Source organism: Bidens hawaiensis, unplaced genomic scaffold, assembly GCF_021521415.1.
Source record: "Bidens hawaiensis isolate Kalapana, Puna unplaced genomic scaffold, B.hawaiensis_p1.1 tig00029282_1, whole genome shotgun sequence".
Lineage (NCBI taxonomy): Eukaryota > Viridiplantae > Streptophyta > Magnoliopsida > Asterales > Asteraceae > Bidens > Bidens hawaiensis.
The window spans coordinates 121,582-137,612 of NW_027494824.1; the positions used below are offsets into that span (position 1 = coordinate 121,582).

General features: G+C 33.3%; 1 protein-coding gene across 1 annotated transcript; it reads right to left on the reverse strand.

Moving 5' to 3' along the window:
• Window positions 1-9,910: 9,910 nt before the first annotated feature.
• Window positions 9,911-15,015, reverse strand: LOC143578500 (transcription factor DIVARICATA-like). The gene is made up of 3 exons (XM_077062069.1): window positions 14,757-15,015; window positions 11,397-11,577; window positions 9,911-10,424 (listed from the first exon to the last, which is right to left on the reverse strand). The coding sequence occupies exons 1-3, from the start codon at window positions 15,013-15,015 to the stop codon at window positions 10,028-10,030; spliced, it is 837 nt and encodes a 278-aa protein (XP_076918184.1). The 3' UTR covers window positions 9,911-10,027.
• Window positions 15,016-16,031: the final 1,016 nt, after the last annotated feature.

The window sequence follows — 16,031 nt, forward strand, 5'->3', positions numbered from 1 at the left end:
AAATAAACTACGTAAACAATATTCTAAAGAAGTGGATGTAAAAGTCACTTTGGGTAAGTTCGAAATATACGTGAAAGAGAAAATAAAGAAAAGTAAATGTAGCTTGCGACGCTTGTCTTCTCGAATGTAGGTTTGTTTGTGGCATAAGGTTGACGTAAGAGATGGTGCCATGATTTCTTAGCCGAAACTCATTGGCGTTAACGAAGGGGAAAGAAAGGAAGGGATATATCATATGTTTTAATTTACGAACATTGGTTGTAAATCGTGGTTTTTTTTATATCTCATGTTGAAATAAGATTATTCTATTTTAGTTAGGCAAAACGTTTTTAACTAATGCTAAAACTTGAGAATTTTATGAAATCCTTAACGTATAAAAAAATAAAAAAAAATAAAAGTAAATGTTTTCTTTTGGCCAGCGGCCTAGGAAAAAGATTGTCAGATAACCTGACTTGTTGAATGAAATATAGTCTCAAAGGGGCTTTAGATTTGTTTAAAACAAAAGGTTTACTTTAAATACGGTTTGAAATATTATTATTAGAGGTGAAGATAATACTGGTAATAATAATATTACTAATCATAATAATAATAATAAAAATATTATTGAATAGAAAAAAATAGTTTCAAAATAGCTCAAAACTTGTTTGAATCAAATATTATACTTTAAATATTATTATATAATCGTAGTGACGATGATACTAGTAATAATAATATTACTAATATCAATAATAATAAAAATATTAACAATAATAACAATAACAATTCTAATAATAACCATATTGATAATTACCGTAATAATAATAATGATGATGACGATGATGGTACTAATAAAAATAGTAGTAGTAATATTAATAATTATGGTAATATTAATAACTTTAATAATAATAATAATAATAATAATAGAGGTAATAAATTCTTTTTAAAGAAAATCCATTTGACTGAAGATTAAAATAACTAAGGATTTGAGATTAGGCGCGAGGTGTTAGTAAAAGAAATAAAATGTAGAAAGGTATGCAAAAGTATAGACGAGTTTGATGAGTTTTGTTAAAATTTAAGTATTGAAACCGAAAAAATCGTATAAGGTCGACAAAGGATGCGGGGTTAGGATATTGCATGGTCGAAACAAGTTAGGCATTCCAAAGTACGGCGAGTGTGCTATGGTCACCACAATGTTAGTAGGCTTGAAGCATGAAGTTAAACACGTGGTTAAGACAAATGGTTAGGTAAAGGTCTTGTAGATGGGTGAGTGGCATTGAGTTTGGGTAGGTTTTTGCAATAAGTGGTAATTGAATCTACCATAGATTGAAGTATATCAACGTTTCAGGTAAGTAAAGTGGTGGAATTTACACATACTGTACAAAGGGTGTGTTTCAGCGCGAGGCCTTTCTTTTGGGTTTAGTTTGCGTTTCCAAGAATGGTGCTGGGTTTGAATTTGAATTAACTATAGCGATGAAGGTAGATGCGGTCAAACGTGGGGTGATCGGGATCGCGGAGGCCATTTACTTGATAACTTGGATTGTCATTACGCAAGTTGAGTGTGACAACTAGGAAAACAAGGAAGCATGATACGAAACATGAAGAAATCGCGTTACTTGAGGCGTAAGTATGAAAACGACTAATAGATACAAGTAAAGAAAAGAAATCGCATGAAACAAATTTGAAATCAAAATTGGAATTCCCATGAAACGTCATGAGTTTTCACCTTTCAATAAACGAAAACCTCATAAATTATTGAATAATGGAAACAATATTAAACTTACAATAAATAATGAAATCGAATTGAAACTCGAATATTCATAAACCACCATGACTTTTTTTAAATTTTCACTTCTAAAACATAATAGTAAAATAACAAAGGAATAGTTTGAAATTCGCTTATTACTTTGCAAACTTTTAAAAGTTTAAGCCGTAAATGAGCGTATAAATAAAGAAAACGTGTCACAAAATTTTTTTAAAACTTAACTATTCTCGTATAAAAATGCGTAATTTAATCGAACCGAAAGCTGGGTATTCGTGTACAGACTTCCAGTTAAAACACATTGTAAAACATAGAGGAGTGCAACCATATTCTTTTCACAAAGAGAACATGGTCGCGTTTGAAAGCTTAAAGTTGTGATTCATATGGCGTTGAAAGTGGTATGTTTTGGCTTAATAGAGTTCATGCGCTTTCCTAACTCTCCAAGTAAGCAACCGGGTCCCGCGTCTGATTGGGATTTATACGCATTGCTTATCCTTAGGTTTCAATAACCTTGGTGTCAAGAGTTTCGGAAAACAGGCACGTCCCCCTTACAATTTACTACATACCCGCCATATAGAACCATCTTTAAGAAGAATAAATATCGGAACACCACAATAAAAATCAATATTTGAAAATGTTTGAAAACTCTTTGTTTTTAGGCATAAGCCTTGGACTTGTGTGTGCTTGTGTAATTGAAGTACTTGAATCATCAGTATAATAGTATTTGCGTACATGAGTCACAAACAAATTAATAATAACCAAATAATGTGCATTGAACAATCAAATTAGGCTCACATAATTTTTAATCATGCAACCTAAACAATTAAGCAAATAACCTATAACCAACTCGAACACTACGTCTAATGTCCTATCTTATAGTTACGGCTCTGATACCAATCTTTAACACCCCGGCTAAAGTGGAAACGCTTGAGTGTGACGTACAGATTGCCCAAAACACATGTGACACTATTAAGTGACAATATTATCATTAATCCATTCCAAAGCATCAAGTACACAAGTTATTTCAAATGAACAAACACAAGGGAAAATGAACAAAACAAAAATCTTCTTGTTTATTATCTTGATAACCTAACTTCTAGTATCCTCTTCATTTCATCCTCTAATAAAAATACATGTAGCATATATATAAAATAAAGTCAACTAATTGAATAGTTGGTGAGATCACACAGTTTAATACTACATAAAAACCATACAATTTGTCACACCCCCATCTTAAGCCTAGGAGTGTGACCCAATATTTGGTACCACAAGTGTAAATAAATCAGAATTATGTTAATTTAGCGGAAGTCTTAGAAAACTTGTGGATTTAAGTTGTAAATATCTACATAAACAAAAGTTGGGATTTTTAAAAGATTCCCAAACTTAGTACAAAAGATTACTTGTTTTTACATTACAAAACCACCATTTTATATTTAAGTTTATACAAAATAAAATCCAAGCCATTGGATTAAATATATCACTTCGACATCCCAAGCGTTATTCTTGTTCACCTGCAAAATGTAAGAAAATACGTCAGCAACGAATGATGGTGAACACGCTGACTCAAAACTATTTTCTTTTACTTTATTACCCCTCGAGACTACGCCTGCCTCGGCCCAACGTGGATTAGGAATAACAAAGTCAATTAACACATTATAAACACGAGCCTCTACTCTAGATCACCTCAGCAAACACCGCAGTGTTCGACTTAGTTAAGTACCCGTAAATATACACAACGGTCGTACTCTCTGCAGGAGAGCGTCCTACGACCAAGGGTGGTGCGATGTGCCCATTCATCGCGTAGTACCACCTATGTAAGGATCCAAACACACGTATAACACAGCCTGAGGGCTAGGTTCATTATAACGGTTTTAGGAACACATAGTTCCTTGTAAACAAATTTTATATAACAAGTTGACTCATTTTAAAACAAGTTTAAAAGTTTGGGGGCGTATTCACCTTTTCTTTTTAGGATCGGCTTCACTCACCGTTCAAGTGTCTTTCCCTTCTTCATCTCGCACTTATAGTACGAGTATAAATATTTGTTAGTCGGATACACGATCCGGCTTAAGACCTTTATTCTTTTTTTATATCTCAACCTCGATGAACCTTTAGTTCATTTTCTTTTACTTGAAAACCTTTAGTTTAAAAGTAAATTATAAACTTTTAGTTTATATTAAAATCCGACGTTTCTTCTTCTCCAAGAAACGTATTCTTTTTCTTTTATTATTTAAGAATACTCATTATTCATTAAATAATATTTTCATAACAAAGAGCATACATATATACTTACGCACATATATACGTAATCATATCCAATATTTTATCTTTCATTCATTTCTTTATTATGTTTATTTCTCTTTTATCGAGGTATCGAGTATAACCTCGACTTAAGGCTTAAGCATTTAATATAATATTATAATATATTCAATTGACATTACGCCTAACCTTATTGACGTAATGGAAACCCTACGAAATCGAGCAGCACTCCGATGCCGCTTTACTTCTTGATTAACTCTTTTCTCGACACGCAAATCAATGAACGCCAAACTTCAACACATGTTGGCACGTACTTCGAGAACAAACGCCATTCTTGGTATGTGGGTGGAGGGTGGCACACACTTCGAGGAAACGTTGGTACGCAAAACGAGGTGAATCGTTAATACGATTGTCGGGATCTAGTGAGAAGTTAGAGAGAGAGAGAGGAGTACTGAATTTTGGATGCATCAAATGAAATCCCGGACCTTGCTATTTATAGAAGATTTTTGGGGTCCCATCGCGGTACGCGACCGCCTTCAGGGCACCCGTCGCGTACCGCGACGTAGCCCTGGTGACGCAGACAGTAGGTTTGCCATGTGTTGACACGTGGCAGACGGTGTGCCACGTGGCGGATGTCGTGCCACGTGTGGACACGTGTCGTGCCACGCGTTTCGCTGTCAGACATCCCATCGCGATACGAGATGGGTTACTTTTATGATCCATCGCGTAGCGCGATGGGTCAAAAATTCAGAATTTTCATTTATAACCCTCAACTTTGGAATTTGGCCATTTCAATCCCTATACTTTGGAAAGTTGACATTTTGAACTTGAAATTTTCACGATGTTACACAATTCCATGAAAACTTGTGAAAAACACATAAGGGTTCTTTACAATAGAAACAATGGTCCATGAGTGTAAAGAATAAATGAAGGTCTTTTCCAGTTGGGATTGTGCACCAGCGTACTCAGATCGGAGTCCCTTTTCCACCAGAAACAAATGGTCCATGGGTGCAAAGGGGGGGCGTATGATCATACTTATCGAAGAAATCCATGCACGTAATATTTGAGCAAGTAACAAGTAAACACACAAGTCCATGATGCGAATTGTAGTTTGTAAATAATAAATAAACGAAATTGAATTTTGATAGGATATATATGCTACCCCCCAAATAGTAAAAAGGTAAAAAGGGGGTGTGAGAAACTCACCTTTGATATTGAAGACAACTTGAAATAATAACCGAAAGCGAGTTAACAAACGAAGCAATTGAATCTCACGAAACTATAAATAATAACGAAGATACAAAAATCAAGGACTAGCTACCGGAATTATAAAGTTAATTAACTTATGGTAAATGGGGACTTGGTGATTTTTAATGAGTTTAACAAAAATGAATAAAGTTTATATAAATCATTTGATGTTTATTAGTGAAGAATGATTTGTAGACAAATAATTATAACTTATTAATATATGATTAAATAATAATATTAATAAAAATTTATGATTAAACATTTGTTTCCAAGTAACATAATTAATTAATTAACTTAAATGTTTTGCATGAATTCTCTTAAAGAAAATCATAAATAGTAGCTATGTTGAAATAAAATAAACAATAACTAATTTACTCAATTATTAATTCAAAGATATGAAGTATGTTATATCTATTATAAAATATTTTAAATAAAAGAAATTTTTATAAATAATCTTTAAAAGAAAGTTTGTAAGTTATGATGATCAACGAATCATAAGATAGAGATAAATATATATTCATGTTTGTTTTTGCAAAATAACTAGGCTTGATCCAAGATTTAGAAAAATCAAAGTGTTCATCTTGGATATCAATGATCATAATGATTCTTAAAACCAAGATATAATATTTTTATGATAAAAGTAACATGATCATGAAGAACAACTTATGAACGAGTATGAACATTCAAGATAAAATCAAAACGAAAGCTATAAAATTCTTGAAATGATAACAACTTAGTTGTTAGTGCTCTTAAACTTAAGAAAAAAATGGATTGATGTGTGAAAATAATGGAGGATTTGTCCTCCTTTTATATTGAAAATATAGAGTTGTTATGTCTTAAGGAAATTATGAAAATTAATCATATTTAATATAATTAAAACACAAATTAAAATTTGTTTAATAGGGTATTTAAAAGGTTTAACTATTTTAATAAATTTTATTGAATTAAAACAATCATTGGTTTTTATTAGTTAAGTAACATATGAAAAGAGGATGATAATAATAAAATTAATAATAATAATTATTATAAATAATAAAAGTAGTAGTTGTAGTTAAATAATAATTCTAGTAAATTGCATGGGACATGTACATAAATATTTGATTTTGATTATGAATGTTTTAAATAAGTATGTAATAATACAAGGGTGGTGAAATGTATAAATGTATAGAAATGATCACATAAAATACATCAAAGAAAATTCAGATTAATTAATAATAATATAAAAATATATAAATTTAAATAGAAACAAAATCGAAATTTAAAATGGGTCGGGTTTTCGGGTTTGAAAAGTAACGAATGTTACATTAGACTCCATGTTTTAGGTGGGTAAAGTGGGCCAAGAAGGTAAATCGGATATCTTATATAGAAAAATTACAATAAAAAAGATAATGATAAAACTAATCAACTGCTGATAATATTAAATCATCAATAAGTATCATAATATTTAAAGAGTTAGAATAATTACTAATAAATAAATTTAAGTATAAACCAAGTTGTAATAATTCTAATAGAATAATATAAACTAGGTTGAAAAGGCCCATAAAATTCACCCCTTTCTAGGGGTGTTCAACGAATCGAATTTCGAATATTCGAATCTATTCGAATCGAATTATTCGAATTTTGAAATTTTGAAGCTGGATTCGAATTCGATTCGAAATATATTTGACAAATTCGATTCGATTCGAATTCAGAAAAGCTAATTCGAAATTTGATTCGATTCGAGAATGAAGTTCGAATTCGAATCGATTCGATTCGAATTCAGTTAAAAAATCTATTTCAGTTTCAAAACCACTACAAAATTGAGTTTTCTAACAACAAAAAGTACAAGCACATAAAATAAATAAATTATTTAAAGTTATCACATCCAAAATATTCACAATGTTATTGTCCAATTACATTATTTATTTACCAAAGTGATTAACTTTCGATTTTTAATCTATATAACTCAAAATATTTATATGGTTTATAAGTATGCATATATATAATAAAAATAAAGTGTATAATTTTAATTCGAATTTCGAATCGAATCGAATTTAAAATCATAAATTCGTATTCGATTCGAAATTAGATTTCTAAAATCGAAATCCAACCGAATCGAATTCGAATTATTGAAAATCGAATTCGAACCTTCAAATTCGAATACGAGTCAAATCGAATTTCGAGTTACTCGAGTCCGATTCGGATACTGAACACTCCTACCCCTTTCTTATAAATACTTGTATTTTATTTCAATTATTAAGTTTTAGAAATTTGTTGTGTTCTAGATTGAAAACTGTTTGGTTTACTTTTAATAATAGAATTTGATTGCACGTTAGGTTATGTGTAGTGGAAGGGCTATAAAGTGGGACAATTGCATCATGTGGTGCCTAGTCAGCAAATAATGAGTTTTTATTTTATGGTGTAATGGTGTTGTAACCCTACACACACAATAATAATAATAAACACAAAACATAATCCGGCGACAAATATTTACCCCCTCCTCCATTGTCGCCCCACTTGTCACCTGGGGAGCGATGTTTTATTCAAACATCGCCCCAGAATTGACAAATTGTTGCCCCATTACAAAAGCCTTATAGGCTAACAAAATTGCTAAGTGGGACATAAAATGACATTTAGTATTATTAAATTCCACTTTTATTGTTTTTATTGTGTTAATTAGTGAAGCTAGGTACTACATTAATCCAAAAGCACTATGAAATCTAAATAGCTGCTTGGTTTGTTACACGAGAATAAGTTCGGTTTTCATATTTTAACTTAACGGAATATGAACTTTTAGTTTATTATTGTTGGTTATAAATCTAAATAGAGAAGAGGAGTATATAACAATGAAACTAATTTGAAGGGTCTAAAATTTATAAATTCCATCAAGACACATATATTAGTTGATCCGTCTCTAATTTTGTACGTAAGACAAATGCATAAAAAATAATAAATAATATAATTATTATTTTGTTTGAGTGATTTCAACAAAGATAATGAAGATAACAAATTTTCGGTTAAGTAAAGGGGTACAAAAAATAACCAATTGGGTTATTCTCACCCCTAACTGAAACCATGATAAGCGTCTATCATTTTCCGAACCAGACTAACTAAGAATGCTCGATCTTTAATGCGGTATCCATTTGTCTTCTTATTGGGCAAATATTAAAGCATATTTTGAAAATCATTCAATTGTTGTAATTCTTCACCATCGGTTTCATCTTGGGTGGGTGTGTTCAAGTCTCATATGAAGCAATTTCATCCAAGTTGAGATGAGGTTTTTTAGCTGTGTTATGGGTTTCATCCTAGATGGATGGACCAGGTCATCATGTTCCGTCATTCGGGTGAAGGAGTGATTCGTTTGTTGGTGTGATCATGGGTGTCCTAACTTTTGTTGTTAAAAAGAAATTGCAAGTTTCATATTATGAAATAGTTTATTTATTTTTTATATTTGAATTTGTTTTAAATGAAAATCCTAACCCTTGGCACCTTAAAAGGCTCTATAAATCTGTTTTATTCGAGTTGGATTGCCAACAACAGATACAAAAACAAAGGTATCCAATAAACTAATCACTTGTTGTAATTCACTTTGTTTACTATAATAATTGATTATTATTTGAATTTAACATAACAAGATATGGATTTATATTCGCTTTTTAAAAGTTATCAAATCTTGTTTTATTTGAATTTGTGTATCCTATGAAAGTCCTTCGAGTAAAAGTTAGCGATAATGACAAATTTTCAGGTAGATTTGTGTTATTTATTTATTTATTATTGAATATAGATAACTCGAAACTAAAAATAAGATTAGTTGAAAACTTCAAACGAGTCCATAATTTCTCGAAGTATATTGAATTCACACAATCATACGTCTGACCTTCATAATGTTTTGTTAATAAACTATTATCAATTATCATCTAATTAAATTGCTACATAAATACTTTGATTTATAAAGTTATTGTATTAGTTTTTATAATCAAAAGAAAGGTCATAAAACATAAAGAAACTGAAATCACAACCATTTGTTGGTCATGCTCCTCGTTCGTGATCCCTCGATAGTAGCATACGTAGGTAAAAATGTAAAATACTTATCCACACCGTGAGTATGTGACTTCCAATGGATACGTACCACTAAAGAAGAGAGACTTTTAACTAATCTGTCTGTTGTTGAACGCTCTTTGTTTTGTAGTAATACTACAGTCTAGTATCAGTTTGGATTTACATGATAAGTTTATAATCCTTCAAAATACGTAACTTTTTATACAAACTGGATTGACATGTTCTATAACTTTGCAAATTATAACATGTTCATTGACATGTACTGACTTTTGAATAAAATACGACTTTAAGTTAATAGAAAACGTAATCATGTAAAAAAGAAAACTTTTAAAACTATGTTGGTTTTGTTATATTACTAGAACTAATCAATTGTTTATAATCCATTTTTATATATACTAGACCTTTTTTCAGACTATTCCATAAACCAGACTATTTGGTCGGGCCGTCTATAAAAACAAAACCAACGTGTAAGAAACAAACCAGTTGAACCTAGCTTCACCCATTTTAACATGATCATTAGCATCACTTATGCTTGTAGATTCATGAGATAGAAAAGTTGCCTGGGATTTATTTTTTTCTAAAGATGGTGACATCCATTCACTAGTGTTGACTCATTTTGATTCGTACTAGGAAAATCATGCTTTTTAGTCTAATCATTAATCAAGTATAATTAAAATCATAGGATGCCTAATCAAAACAACCAATAAAAACCATCCAAATCATAGGAACCCAATAGCCAATAGATTTTCAATGAGGATATGTGTGTTGCATCTGAAAAACCATATTATGTGGTGCACCATAAGATTCATGTAAACCATTACCACCACCACAGCCGCCACCACCGCCATTAATCGTGTTACCTCCATACCTATTAGACGTGAATAAATTCCCATGTGTTTGGTTGCATTGCTCCACTAAAGTGGTTGTTTTATATTCCGGTGAAGAGATGTGGTTTTCGTTAAGATTAACTGTTGTTATATCATGAATGCTTGCTCTTCTTTTATCTTTTCCACCGGAAAGCTGCCGGATAAAATATTTTTGAGCATGACTTGCAACTTGAGTAGGTGTTCTTTTCACCACAAAATTCCGTGAAATGTTTCTCCAATCTCCTTTACCATACTTTTTTAACCCCAGCTGAAACAATCTGTAATCAAATTTCCAAATACCCAATGTTAATTATAGTATATTTGACAAACTTTTTAAATTTTGGCTGCGCTGTAAAAACGTTGATGTTTATACTCGTACAAATGTAAATAACGTGTATTGAAAAAGTTTAGAATATACATACATTATTTTGGTGGGATATACTGAGTACGATGATGTTTATCTTACCCTCCTCAGACCCTACCATAGCATTGCTATCGGTGGGATATACTGAGTACGATGATGATGATGATACATTATTTTCAAATGAAAGATATGTTTCTTGTTAGTTTAAATTTAAATGATTAACCATATAATCTTAATGTACAAACACACAATCCATTCATTTACATGTGCATGTTTATTCAATTAAAGATGAGATACATTTATGTGCCTTATAATTGGGAGAGTAGAAGAGCCGAGTCATAGACAAGTTCGGGTAGGCCGGGTTCGTTCAAGCTCAACCTCGGCTCGTTTAATTTATGAGAGCTCGAACTCGAGTCCGGCTTGTTTCAAGCTCCCATTTTAGAGCTTGGCTCGTTTATTATTGATTAACTAGCTTATATATAATGAAATTACTTATGTACATAATAATAATTATAAATATAAATTTTATTTAAATTATTTAGATATGTTTATCATAACTTTATACATAATAATAATTATTATTATGTGAATATACATTCACTTATGCTAAAAACATATCATATAATAAAGAAGCTCGTTTAGACTCGCAAATCTACTAGAGTTAGATAAGTAAAGCTTGAGCCATGCTCATTTAATAAACAAACTTATTTTTTGACTTGAGCTTGGACTTTGACTCACTTAAGCCTAGCTTGATTTTAGCTTATAACAAGGTGATGTCAAGTGACTTATGAGCAACATAGCTCAATTCACACCCCTAGTTATAGTATATGTTTATCTTTTTAAATCATGCTAACAATTCAAAAAAAAAAAAAAAATAGAAACTCACTTATGCTCTTCTTCAGTCCAAGGAACCCCTTTCTTCCTTTCGTGTTCCAGTGGCCGACTGGTGGCCACCACAACCATAGGGGCTGCAGCCGAGGGTATTCGCCCTCGAGCGCCATACCCCTCTGTGGTAAACTCATTACCATTTCCCCATGCTAGAGTGAAACTAGAAGTGCTACAATTAGGCATGTTCAAAACGGTTTGGGACTAGGAACCGGAACCGGTTCCTAACCGGTTCCTATATTCAAAACCCCCTTTTAAACCGGTTCCAGGCTCGAACCGGTTAGGGAACCGAACCGGTTCTCCCACCCTCGGACCCCTAACCTATCTAACCGGTTCTAACCCGGTTCCTGTACCGTAACCGGTTCCAACCGGTTACAGTGTAAATTTTTTTTTTTTTTTTTTTCGTTTGCGATTTGGATTCTAAACTACGATTCGTATTTGTATAACATGAAAAATAAAAAAAACAATTAACATAAAAATAAACAATTAACTGATGAAGAAAAGACAACTACTGAAGATGTTTGCCACTGAAGACAACTACTGAAGGTTGCCACTGAAGACAACTACTGAAGGTTGCCACTGATGACAAGTTGACAACTACTGAAGGTTGCCACTGATGATAACTACTGAAGGTTGCCACTGATGACAACTACTGAAGGTTGCCACTGATCACAACTACTGAAGACTGCCATTGATGAGGAATACTCATCAGTGGGAAAGCTGCCACTGATGAGGAATACTCATCAGTGGGAACAGTCATCAGTTGAATCAGTGGGAAAGCTGCCACTGATGACAACTACTGAAGGTTGCCACTGATGAGGAATACTCATCAGTGGGAACATTCATCAGTTGCGACTTCTTCATCGGAATTACTTGTAGAAATGTCTTCTTGTTCGTCGTGCACTCGAACATCAAGTGGTGTTTCATCTTCGAGAGTGGTTACGTGTTGAATACGATCGATTGAGTCCAAGTGATCCTTTAAGCAAATGCACATCTCCACCGACTCCGAATTTAGTCTTGTTCTTCTCACCGATATTACCCTGCCACTAAGAGAAAAAGCGGATTCCGAAGCTACCGTAGAAGCTTGGACGGTTAGTAAATCACGGGCCATGGTGGCAAGAATCGGAAACTCGGTTTCCTTTACCTTCCACCAAGCCAAAACATCAAAAGTGTCATATTCCTCTTCGGATAAACCGGTAGAGTAATCATTTGCACTATACATTCCTAGTTCGCTTGAAGGGGTGTTACCCCTTTGTTTTTTAGCCGTTACGTTGCGAACGGTGTTCATAAGGCTAATCATGGGATCTCATACTCTAGTAGCACTTGAACTTGATGAAGACCCCCCCGGCATAGGCATGTGTATGTTTGACCCATATTTATTTAAATAAAAGTCATACATAAATTTAAAATTCAATTTAAAATCATTTTTTGCCTCTGTTGAAAAGTTTGGGTCAACTTCATGCATATCTAAGGCTGAAAAAATTTCGTCTATCACACATTCAACCCCCCGTAACATTTAACATTGGGTTTAAAGCGGCGGCGCAAGTAAAAACCGGTGGCAATTCAAGAAAGTATTTTTTTTAATTTAAACTTCATTAGTAATATGATGTTTAAAAACATTAGACTTTTATTTTCAAATTATTTAAGATTGTTAACGATTAAAAATAACTCCGAAAGAACCAAGGGACTTGTCGGATAATACGTTCCCGATAGTTTCGTAGTTGATGTTTTAAAAACTTCAAGAAAAGTCGATAAGTCATTGATAATTTCCCATTTCTCATTTGAAAATGGGATTGCCAAATTATTCTCGGCAAGACTAGAATGAAACATTTGTAAAGTTTCTCTTTGTTTCAAAGCACTTTGAAACATTATGCAAGTGGAATTCCATCGATGAGGTACATCCCAATTAGCTCCCAAAGCTTTTCTTCCCGTATCTTTACAAAATTTTCTATATTCCATTTGTCTTTTTTTACTTTTCTTAAAAACTTCATGTATCATTAGTCTAAAATCGTTTATAACCGATGTAACCTCATCCGAAGCAAGTCCGTCTTGCACGATTAAATTAATGATATGTGCAACACACCTTGAGTGAAAAAATACACCATTGCAAATCGGCGTATATTTTAATTTTAATTTATCAACCGCCGATGTATTATTCGACCCGTTATCAAATGCCATTAAAAATATTTTATTTTCTAGTTTATAAGTTTTTATAACATAATCTAAAATTTCAAACAAATTATCTCCCGTATGTGGATACTCAAAGAGTTCGAAAGCAATGGTGCGTTTCATCATTTCCCACGATGACGGGTCTACCCAATGAGCGGTGACACAAAGATAAGATTCGGGTAGACCATGTGGAGCCGACCAAACATCACTAGTTAAGTTTATTCCCGTATTTATATTTTCAAAATATGCAATTAGTACCTCTTTGGCATTCTTCCACAATTTTAAACAATAACGTTTAAGAGTATGACGACTTACATGAGTGTATTGTGGTTGAAGCGTATCTCGAATCATGGCGGTTAAGCGAGGGTTGTCGAAGTGGCTAAACGGCAAAGCTTCTTGAATCACAAACTTCGCTATACGATCTTGAACTCGATCAATTTGGTATGTAAATATTCCGCCTTCACTATCCATTTGCGTTTGTTGCGACTCGACGTTCTGTTTCAACGCCCTGCAATACGGTCTTTCGATGTGTTTCTTCAAATTTGAATTCGAAAGTGGGTTTAAATAAATCCCACAAAACTTGCACCGAGCCTTCAATGAATGGTCACTCAATTCAACCAAATCCCAATTGCACCAAATCTCTTGATTACGATTATGAGGTACAATACGAACGAAACTTGGTCCGGCGGTGGAACCTTGACCAACCGATGATTGTGAGGCAGCCATAACAACAAATATGAATATAGAAGAAGAGAAAACAAGAGATTAGAGAACTCAGAACGTTGTAATAGCGTTTTTTTGTATTTTTTTGCGTTCGGGTTTGCGTTTTGAGTGTTGTGATGAACCCATTACACCAAATACCTATTTATACTAGTAGTGGGGTGTTTGGGGAGCCAAAAAACGGCCATTTTTGACCCCAACGGTCAAAAAACGGCCAAAAAAACGATTTCCAACGGCTATATTCGATCCAACGGCTAGAACCGGTTAGGAACCGGTTCCGGATGGTTCGGTTCCAGAACCGGTTCCGGTTCCTACCCGCCCCTACTCAGAAATGCAAGAACCGGTCACGGATCATCGGGTTGAATCAGATAGGGTCCGGTTCCTACAAAAAACGGGTAGGAACCGGTTCGGGTCCGGTTCGGGTCCACCGGTTCGGTTCCAGGAACCGGTTTCGTTGAACATCTCTAGCTACAATTATACCCATATTTTGGATAATATCCTGCTTCAATACTATTAACATCATCTTCCAATTCCTTATATTGTCTCATAACATCCTCCAGTGTCTTCCCAGGCACCATCTCTGCCACCTTCTGCCACCGGTCAGGCGTATCTTTATCGAACTTAGCTAAAGCTGTTTCAAACAGTTTGTTCTCAAGTGGTGTCCAAATCGTGTTCCTTTTGTTATCTCCCATATGTGATGATGGTGAGAGGATTACAGATTCTAACTTCATTATCCAAGAAGCAATATCACAGCTTTAAGGGTTGTTGTTCAAGATTGGTATATATAATAATATTCAAGAAATGTTGAGTCAAGAAGCATTTTTAATGTTGTTTCTTGAAAAGACAAAGCTTTCCTAATTAAGAACAAAGGCCCAGAAATGGTGAACAAGATCTAAGCTTGTTGAAGTTGCTAAAATTGGAAAGAATGGGTGGTGTTTGGTTCAAGATTGGAAAATCATGAAATCCAAAAGGGATTTTGATTCCTCAAAAGTTGGAAATGGTATACAGAAGGAATTTGGAGATGAATGATTAGGGATTTGGATATTGTGAAATGAGAAAAGAAAAGGTTACCCTGTTCAAGAAATGAATCTAAAAAGTTTGTTTAGAGAAAGAAAAACAGGGGTGGTGGGGGTGGAAGTGTTGGATTTTGATTGGATGAGGATATGGGATGGTGTTTTGTAGGCATGCCAACTTATTAGTATTTTAATAGACACTTCTCTCATATTTACTTTGTATCTAACAACTTAGTTGAAAACTACGTATTACACACTTACACGGGTTAAATATTGAGAATATTAAATAGTTAGTACTATAATTTTAGAACCCTGAAATTTTGATGCTTTATTAAGACTACTCTCATTGGCAATCTAATCTCAATATTACATTATAAAATTAATTTATCTCTCTCTAATTTATATAATTTAACTCATCCCAATCTTTTATACACATTCATAACTAGGGCTGTTCAAAAAGCTCGCGGCTCGTGGTTCGCTCGAAAAAAGCTCAGCTCGAAAAAAGCTCGAACAAAAACGGCTCGGCTCGGCTCGACTCGGCTCGGTTTCGAAACAAGCCGAGCCCGAGCCATGGTCGGCTCGGCTCGTGGCTCGGTGGTTATATATATATAATTAATAATGTATATATATGTATATATTAGTTATTATATATTTATCTCTTATATATGGACTTGATTTAGACATCTATTTATTTGGCTGAACTTTTTTTGCATATGGTTTATTAAATTAAATAT

Excerpts from the sequence above, each read along its gene's own strand:
- LOC143578500 (XM_077062069.1), bottom strand. The coding sequence starts at position 15,015 with ATGAAGTTAGAATCTGTAATCCTCTCACCATCATCACATATGGGAGAT. Across the intron at positions 11,578-14,756 it reads TCCAAAATATGGGTATAATT|CTAATTGTAGCACTTCTAGT; the intron begins GTAGCTAGAGAT and ends TTTTGAACATGC. Across the intron at positions 10,425-11,396 it reads TGGACTGAAGAAGAGCATAA|ATTGTTTCAGCTGGGGTTAA; the intron begins GTGAGTTTCTAT and ends ATTTGATTACAG.